This window comes from Dasypus novemcinctus, chromosome 8, assembly GCF_030445035.2.
Source record: "Dasypus novemcinctus isolate mDasNov1 chromosome 8, mDasNov1.1.hap2, whole genome shotgun sequence".
Lineage (NCBI taxonomy): Eukaryota > Metazoa > Chordata > Mammalia > Cingulata > Dasypodidae > Dasypus > Dasypus novemcinctus.
Window position 1 is genome coordinate 95,942,726 of NC_080680.1, and position 9,683 is coordinate 95,952,408.

Sequence of the window (9,683 nt, forward strand, 5' to 3'; positions counted from 1 at the left end):
ACCAAAAATAGCATCTTCAAAAGGTACTATTTACAATGGATTCACATCCACAGTAATGGATTAATATTAAGAATAATTTTTTCTGGGGTACACAATTCTACCTACCAGAACTACTATGGCAAATTTAAATCAACCAATATGATGTCATTGAATCTGGTGTTGGAACTTGTAAGATGGAGCAAGCCAGGTTCAGCATATCACTGGATAAAGAAGTCTGCCCAACAGTAATATATCATAATACTGAATCGGTGTTGTCAATAACACAGTTTCAAAACATATAAAAAATTGACATCTAAAAGAAGAAATAGAAAAATCCACAAACATAATGGAAGATATTGAACAAATGAATCTTATGTAAGTGATAGAACAAGAAGACAAAAATCAAATAAGAATAAAGGAGATCTAACAACCCAAGTAACAGACTTAACCTAGGTAACATATTAAGAACAATGTACCCAGCAAAAGAATATACATTCTCTCAAAGTTTTGTAGAATTGTCAGTCATACATTATTTAAAGGTGAGATATCTGATAGTAATCACAACTGAAAAAAAACCCACAAAAACAAATAGGATTGAGTGATTGTCACTTAAAGAAGCTAGCCCTATTGGCAAGTATTCTCAGAGCTTGTTTCATATCTCTATTCCTCAAACTGTATATGAAGGGATTCAGCATGGGGGTAGTTATTGTGTGCATTACAGAAGCAAATATGTCCTTGTCACTGGAGTTGACTGATGAGGAGGAAAAGTACACACCTGCAAGTGTCCCCTATGGGGACACATGTGGGTATAAAAACACCACAAAGAGATGGGAGCCACAGGTGGAAAGTGCTTTGAAGAATGTCTTGGTGGAGGGGACCTTCAGGACAGTGGTCCCAATACAAATGTAAGAGCCCAAGATAATACACAAAGACAGGATCAAAAGCATTCCCCCCTCACTGAAGATGGTTAGTTCACTGAGGGAGGTATAGGAGCAGGCCAGCTTCAGGAGGGCTGTGAGAGCACAGAAGAAGTAGGAGATGATCTTGTCAGCCCAGAATGACTGTTGGGCCAAAAAAAAAAAAGTGTGCAAAAGTGCACGAACACAAGAGAAAAACCAGGACCCAGCCACCAACAAGACACACAGCTCCTCCCTCATAATCTTGGTGTAGTGCAGTGGATGACAGATGGCCACGTACCTGTCATAGGCCATTACTGCAAGAAGAAAACTGTCAACAGAAGCAAATAATATGTAAAAATACAACTGAGAAATACACTCCACATAGATAATGGACTTTTTATCAGATAGCATGCCCATCAACATCTTTGGGACAGTGGCAGATGAGAAAGAGGCATCAGTGAAGGCCAAGTGGCTGAGGAAGAAGTACATGGGGGTGTGGAGGTGAGAGTCCAGCCTGATGAGCAGGATGATGAGCAGGTTCCCCAGCACCGTGGTGAGGAACATGCCCAGGAAGGGAGGGAAGAAGACACTCTGCTGCTTTGGCCGGATGGGAAGTCCCAGGAGGAGGAATTCATACATGCTGCTCTGGTTCTCCCTCTTCATGCTGCTCTTTTGTCTATGCTGAACTAAGTGAAATGAAAAGGTCAGAAACCTGGAAATAGTGACCATGGCCATAACTTACAGTAATGTCCTTTTTAGTATGAAAATTATTATTTTTTAGTTACATTTCTGTTTTTTTTCTCACAACTGTCTGTTTATTCTGGCTCCCATGATATATTAAACCCATATAATAGTCAACAGTTATTTCCAAAGAAACCAAATATCTTTAAATCTAATCCCAGGTGCTATATTAAGCACATAATATATAGTAGTTAACAAGAAATGCAAAGCCTCTACATTCAAGAAATTTAAATTTTCATAGCACTTCAAGTTCAAACCTCAATACTTTACTATGGCGGAAATGTGAACCAGACACCAAGTAAAAGGGTTGTGTATCTCTCTGAGTTGGACCAGAATTACTAAACATTGGTTGCAGTGTTGCAATGAAAATGGTTGTGTTCTAGTTGATCAGAGTCATTTAAAATTCCCTGTAACAGAATTGTTCAATTCACATTTGCAAATTAACATTAATAATCATGCCAAATACTTATCTTTAGAATATACTATGTTAGGCAATACACCAACCAAGGATTTTAATTCTAATTAAGTACTCTCTATAGCCCTAATAAATAGATATGATTATACTCATTTTAAGTATGCAAAAGTAAAAATATGCATTATTTAGTATGCAAAGGTACATCATTCATGCATACAACTGATGGAAATACAATATAAGTCTGTCTAACCAGAACGTTTACTCTAGAATACTTTGCATAGAAGCCATATCTCTCATTGCTTAGAATAAGCAGACACAATGTGTTGTGTCACTACCTTTGTGCAAAATGTCCTTAGCTACCCATTAGAAAATTTTACCATGCAAGTTTATACATCATACAACTTGCAGAGAGTTTATACATGATTTAACTTCTCTCCAAACAATTGTTTATTTAGAGACTGTATGGTATACAAGGTATATATTATGTCCTTCGTTTTCTGGATATGACAACTTGGGCCAAAGAGATAAATGACTTAATTAATGTGGCTCTCCTGAATTTCAGCAGTGTTTCATTACTTGCTCTCCATTCATTGCACTAGCCCAGGGCAATTAACAATGGATGATGATGGACAATGCCAATCCCAAAAAAATAGAGAGTATGCACAACTGCAAACATGACAGTTCTATCCATCTGCCCAATGGGATCTAGCTCTCCTCTCAATCAGAAACAGAGTGGGCATCACCATTCTAAAATCCTCAAGATTGAGGAATGAGCAAGGGGGAAAGCAACTATGGAGTAAAGTGGACTTTTATTATTCTAGCAATGGAAGATCTTGTAGTATTGATATAAAGGTGGAGGTCACCAGAAGGGAAGAGAAGGAAGAATGGGTGTAAGGTGTGGCATTTTGGGGACATTGGTATTATTCTAAATGACATTGCAGTGACAGATAAATAGTCCATTTCACATTTTGTCAAAACCTATAAAAATGTGCACTGCAAAGTGAAACCTATAATAGAAACTGTTGACCATAGTTAGTAACAATGCTTTCATATGTGTTCATCAATTATAACAAATATACCCCACTAATGAAAGATGTTGATGGGGAACAGTGTGGGAGGGGAAAAAGGTGGGATATATGGGAATCCCCATATATTTATGATGAATCATTGATGTAATCTAAAGCTTTTTTAAAAATAAATAAATACATAAATACATAAATAAATAAATAAATAAATAAATAAGGCAGCTCAGCTGTTTATTATTGGATTCCAAATCTAAGGTTTTTTGGACTGAGAAGTTAAGCTAGAGGTAAGAGTTAGCAAACGCATTGCCCTAAAAACAGAATAAAGACTAACATTCTCCCTCAAATATAAACATGACAGCAAACCCCATAAAGGGCCACATAATTGCTCAGGGGCACCGGTTGTATCAGTTCATGGTTCCAGGAAGACAGAGATCTTACGTGCTTAGATGTGGTTACTCTCTGACATATGCTATGTCAACCTTCACCACAAGCTCAGGGATCTCAAAGAAAAATCAGAAGGTATGAACCAACCAGGAAACTTGATTCAGGCAGGATCTTGCATGCAGAATGTAGCTGGGTTGGTGCTTTAAGGAGGTGCAGACAGGAGGTTAGGCTGTCACCTTGAGGTATGAAAGGTAGACTTTGTATGGGCTTATTGCTCTGACTTGAATATAATCATCCTCAGATAAGTTAAATAAGGATACTCCATGACACAAACACTGAATTTAGAGAAAGACAATAAAAATACCTCTTTACTGAGATGCAATTATACAACAAGAATTGTGTTAATTAATTATGTGTAGTCTCATTTAATCTTCGAAATAGTATTATGAAGTAGGAATAGTGACCCTTTATTTACCACCGAGAAAACAGAATCTCAAGAACTGAGAATCACTTCCCAAGGACATAAAGAAATGTAAGGGCCAGAAGGAGGGTTGGGTCCAAGGTTGACTTACTGAGGACACTGAGCTCTTAGGGGCAAAAATATGACCCCTGCCCAGTGGTGGAAATGCACTTGAATTTGAGAAGTAGGAAAGAAAATATTTGAGTTCAAAAGGGCCAACCAGAACCTCCTAAATCTCACGTATGGAACACACACACACTTTAACTGCTGATCGGGGATTTTAGCCACTTTTGTTCTATATCAATCCTAAAAAAAAGACAGTAAGTGTACTTTCAATTTCCCACATATCATATAAATGCAACTTTTAAATAAGTCTCAAGATTAACACAATCACTACACACGAATGACCACCACAACCACATACAAATTCTGATAACTGTAGCACCTCCACACAAACATAGAGCACCCAGATACACATTCAAACACTATATAATATATATGTAACTCATACCCTGGGTTTAGATTCATGCATGCAGGTGATATAGCCTGTGCATTAAATCAAAATTATTTCCAAGAGTACCTAGTCTCCAAGATGGCCAAATAAGTAATATAGGCCCTACAGTCTTTGAATGTTCAGAAGGGATGTGAGACTGAGTGTGTATTCAGGGCTGCCTCCAGACGATGTGGAAGATATGCTAATCCAAACTGGCTTGGATGTGGAGAATATGTAACTCACCTGGAGGAAATAACCTATCTGATACTAAGATCAAACACTGAAGAACCTAACCAAAGGTCTGTTTACCATCACTGTTAGTCTCCCTAATCCTATATCCTCTGTATAAAAGGGTCTGGAAAAGGCTGTTTGGGGCTCGGTTTTTATTAGGACAAGAGTCTGCCGAGCCCAGCCGATTGAAATAAACCAACTTCCTTCTCGGTATTCTCATGTCCTGGCCTTCCATACCGCGCACACCTGATTTCTCTACTACATTTTTGGCGACTCCGCTGGGACGCGCTGAGAAGGTCAGGGGCGGCAACAGTTGTTTGCCCCTACCGGACATCTCCGGGGAGGCTGGGAGGGCCCGGGCGAAGCCCAGCCCTGGGCACCCCTGGACACCCCATTTGAGTCCAGAAAGAGGTTGCGGTTTTCGCTGGAGCCCTTCCGGAGGAGCCGGGGACACCGGGAGGTTTGAGAGACCCTGAGAACGAAGCAAGGAGCTCCACACGTCGGATTGGTAAGACCCCTGGGGGCATAGTGCAGGGAAGGCCTAATTCTGAAATTAGGAGGGAGTCTGATCAACTCTCAAAGAGGAGGCCCTAGTACTCCTGAGAATACAGGAGGAAGCCGTCTCCTCTCCAGGTCTGAGGAAAGGAAAGGGGGGTGGTTGTGTGCGTGTGCTTGTGGCGACTGAGTGAGATGCAGAAAATTGCTTCTGTGGAGCCCCGATCCATGGTTCTGTGGTGACCTCATACGATCAAGGGCAGTCTGGGGGGGTCCCTGCAAAGGGACCCTCTTCCATATTGGGGGCTTATACTGATCCGCTAAGGTTAAGAGGCGCCTGAAAGTTCCCGCGAGGGATGCGGCCGGAGACGGACGAAGCGAAAGGCTTGAGTGACTGTTGTACACCGTCGGCACAGGGTGGAAATGGGAAACACACACAGTAAAACCCCATTAGGATGTATGCTGGAAAACTTCCCCCGTGCATTCCAGGGAGAGATGTACAGCATAAGGTTTCAGCCAGGAAAACTTAGGATGCTTTGTGAGTTAGAATGGCCAACTTTCGGCGTGGGCTGGCCCCAGGAGGGCACTTTGGATCCCCAGATCATCCGTAGAGTCCACGATGCAGTGACTGGAAATCCAGGGCATCCAGACCAATTCCCCTACATTGATGCTTAGGAAAATGCTGTGAGCCAAAACCCACCTTGGTTAAGGAAGTGCATGACTAAGGAAGCTAGAATTTGCTTAATACAGAAACCGAGGAGTGCCGTCCCAGGGACCAGACCAAACAATCACCGTGCAAAGGGCACAGAGGAAGTGCGTCCCAAGTCCAGTGCTAATCCGCCCGTTTTGGAAGGGCCAGATGAATTTGAATTTCCATCGCCTTATGCGATGTTAAATATAATTATCTTTATATTTTTAAGTGTTAAGTATAATGATCGTAAGAGTTAATATTTATTGTACATTTATTATCCTTTTTCATGCATTATAGTCATGTAATTTTAATAACTTCATGATAGCAATAATTATTATATGCATTTTACAGCTGATGAAAGAAGTCATTAATTGTTGCTCAAGGCCAACAATTAATGACCAGCATAGACCAATCTAATTCTGTCTGAGTACTGAACCCAGGGGTTCCATCTCCCCACTCTACCATATCTAAAAAAGGCAACCTTCATACCCTGTAGGGTCTCCCAGTGTAGAGAAGAAACTTAAAATATGTGAAGTTAAAGCAAGATTCATGCTTTCATGGTATCAAGTATAAATGATGTGGGAATTTGCAACAGCCAGACTTTTCCATATCTGGAACACAGTGCGCTGTTGGGAGAGGCTGACTGAGTGCATTGGCTTCATCAGCCTGGAGGAGGACTAATCCAGTCCTAGTTCCCAGCTGGAACTATAAGCAGGCAGATCTCAGGATGTCCCTGATGTCTGTGTCTCAAGTACCCCAGTCCCTCTAGTCTCTGCACAGCTTGTCCCCAAGGTCTGCAAGAAAATTAGAGGTAATTAGTCTATTTTGATTTGTTCCTTGAACAGGAACTTATGGATATTTTCTGAGTCCTCCCCATGGTTGGTAAAATGTTATCCTCTGAAGATCAAAGACACAGAAAGCTCTAGGATTTGTGGATACAAAATATTCCTCTTATTCCTACATTACTGGTGTCCTCAACAGAAGTTAAGAACTCCAGTAACTGGATCAGAAAGTACTGAGTGCACCAAAGACTGGCTTAGGAAAGGGTGAGCAGGAAATCTTTCAGTAGCCAATTGTATGTTTGCCTGACTGTAGGTCTGCATGTATACTTCTAGTGGGTCTGTGTGGTAATTCTTTACATGTGAAATGTAGATATATGTATGTTTCCTTTGTCAATTTTATCCAAAATGAGGGTGTATGTTTGTGACCATGTGTGTTATTTATTGCTTGAATGTGAAGAGGTAAGTATGTTTAGCTGATGTGTTTCTAATGTGTTTTTGTGTGATATATATGACCTGTGTGTTTTTGTTCTTTTGCATGTGTGCCTGTGTAGTAGAGAAATCGGGTGTGCGCGGTATCGAAGGCCAGGACACGAGAATACCGAGAAGGAAGTTGGTTTATTTCAACCGGCCGGGCTCAGCGGACTCTTGTCCTAATAAAAACCGAGCCCCGAACAGCCTTTTCCAGACCCTTTTATACAGAGGATATAGGATTAGGGAGACTAACAGTGATGGTAAACAGACCTTTGGTTAGGTTCTTCAGTGTTTGATCTTAGTATCAGATAGGTTATTTCCTCCAGGTGAGTTACATATTCTCCACATCCAAGCCAGTTTGGATTAGCATATCTTCCACATCGTCTGGAGGCAGCCCTGAATACACACTCAGTCTCACATCCCTTCTGAACATTCAAAGACTGTAGGGCCTATATTACTTATTTGGCCATCTTGGAGACTAGGTACTCTTGGAAATAATTTTGATTTAATGCACAGGCTATAGCATATTCCCCCCTTTGAGGCCAAGCTTAAGTTATTAAGCTTCGGCATCACTATTGTCTGAGTCCCTCTGGACTGGCTGGTATGTATATAGAGCCATGAGATGGGCAGCTGTTTGCCTTTTTACTACACCATTTATTAGGGTGTGCATTCTGCTTATGATGAAAGGAAGGAGGCATGGAAGGATGGTGCATGCTCCTATGAAGAGGGCAACTATTCCCAATAGAAGCTTGAAATTGTCTACTATTGACTGCCAGCTTCCAAAGGGGTTATTTATACTCCAACCATTCCAGGTTTGCACTGGGACATGAGCAATTTTTACTATATTGCTTGTAATTTCATCAATAACCTTTCCAGTGTTATCTAATTCAAGGCAGCAGTTAGAGAGATTGAATTTTCCACAAACTCCCCCTTCAGCTGCCAAGAGATAGTCTAGGGCAAGATGGTTTTGATAGATAGCATTCCTGAATTTAGTTTGCTCTTGGGCTAGTAAGTTCAGTGCATGGGCAGTAGTATGCACCTATGTATTTGCACCAAAAACTCCCCCCTCGGGCTGCACTTCCCATCTCTGGAGCGCACATGTACTTATTGCTATGAGTATACGTCCGCTCCCAGCTGAGCCCTCCACAATCTGTGTTCCATGGTATCGCAGAGTCTATAACCTGACATGCATCAAATAGGAGGGACACTCGTTCGTTCTGGCTCATGACTGGGGTGGAGGAAAGCAGCTCCCCGTTTTGATCAAGCACTCTTATTTCCCATTTACGGGAGACTGTTGGGGGTCTAGGGTCATAGCAGGTTATTTGGCCAGATGCATTACAGACACTATAGGAGGCTCCCTGAAACTGACAGGTGGTTACCTGGCCCTTGCAGGTGTAATGACTATGATATATTAATGTGGTGTTGACATGGGCCCCTGTACGCACCTTTTGTATACATGGCTCACATTCTGTGGTGCTGACCTGGGACCAGGGGAGGGTTAAGGTTAGAAGTAGGAAAAGCAGCCGAAGGGGCATTGCAGTGGACTAATCCAGATTCCTAATCTTCAGCTGTGTGTAGACCAATCAGCTTCCAGGGTGTGACTGGAGCAGGGCTTGGTGTTCCCTCCTCAACTTTCAGCCGTGCGTGGACCAGTCAGCTTCCAGGGAGTGACTGGAGCAGGGCTCGGTGTTCCCCTTTTTTGCAAGATGAGTTTGGTTGGGCTGTGGGTATCTGGAATACAGGTCCAGGACTCTGGGGCAGCTCGCTTGTCAACATCCAGATGCTTGATGAGGTTGGAAACACGAAATGGCCATTGGGCAAGCATGTGGAAAGGGTGGGTTCCCATAAGCCCCAAGGAGAAAAAACCATCATCTTAAGAATGACTCTTCTTTTCTCTCTCTCTATTTCTTTTTAAATGTTACATTCAAAAACTATAAGAGGTACCAATATACCCCCACCCCCCGACCCCACTCTTCCCACATCAACAACTTCTTTCATCATCATGGCACATTCATTTCATTTGGTGAACACTTTTTGCACCACATGGATAATGGTTTACATCATAGTTTACCCTCTCCCCCAGTCCACCCAGTGGGCCATGGCAGTACAGAAAATGTCCAGCATCTGTAAGAATGACTCTTACAGTAAGGAGAAAATTGGAGGGAAATATGAGTTATGGATCCAGAACACTTCAGTAGACATTACTGCTCTGGACCCATAACTCATGTTTCCCTCCCATTTTCTCCTTATTGTAATGAAAATGTTTATCCTTTGTCTGTCCACTTGTGTATTGGAAGCAGATAAACTGTTTTGTAAGTTTCAGAGGTCTAAAGCTTATAGGACTTTGTCCCAGGACCAACTGTATTTCTTTAACTTGATTGTGGTGTGATTTAGTACTTGAATTGTTACTGATTTTAGGTTTGGTTTAATATTGTAATGACTTTTTGGAATTCAGAAGGTGGAGTGTATCAGTTTGATTTAGTTATGAATACCAAAAATAGATATGGGATTATGTTTGTAAAATAGTCTTTACCTGGGCATGATTAAATTATGATTAGGGCTTTGATTGGACCATGTCAGTAGGGTGTTGAGTCCCCACCCCTTGGTGGGTAGGGAC

At 41.6% G+C, this 9,683-nt stretch overlaps 1 protein-coding gene across 1 annotated transcript; it reads right to left on the reverse strand.

Moving 5' to 3' along the window:
• Window positions 1-584: 584 nt before the first annotated feature.
• LOC105746276 (olfactory receptor 1J4-like) lies at window positions 585-1,541 on the reverse strand. Its single transcript, XM_071216554.1, is given in 1 exon segment — window positions 585-1,541. A coding segment is annotated over 1 exon segment (957 nt).
• Window positions 1,542-9,683: the final 8,142 nt, after the last annotated feature.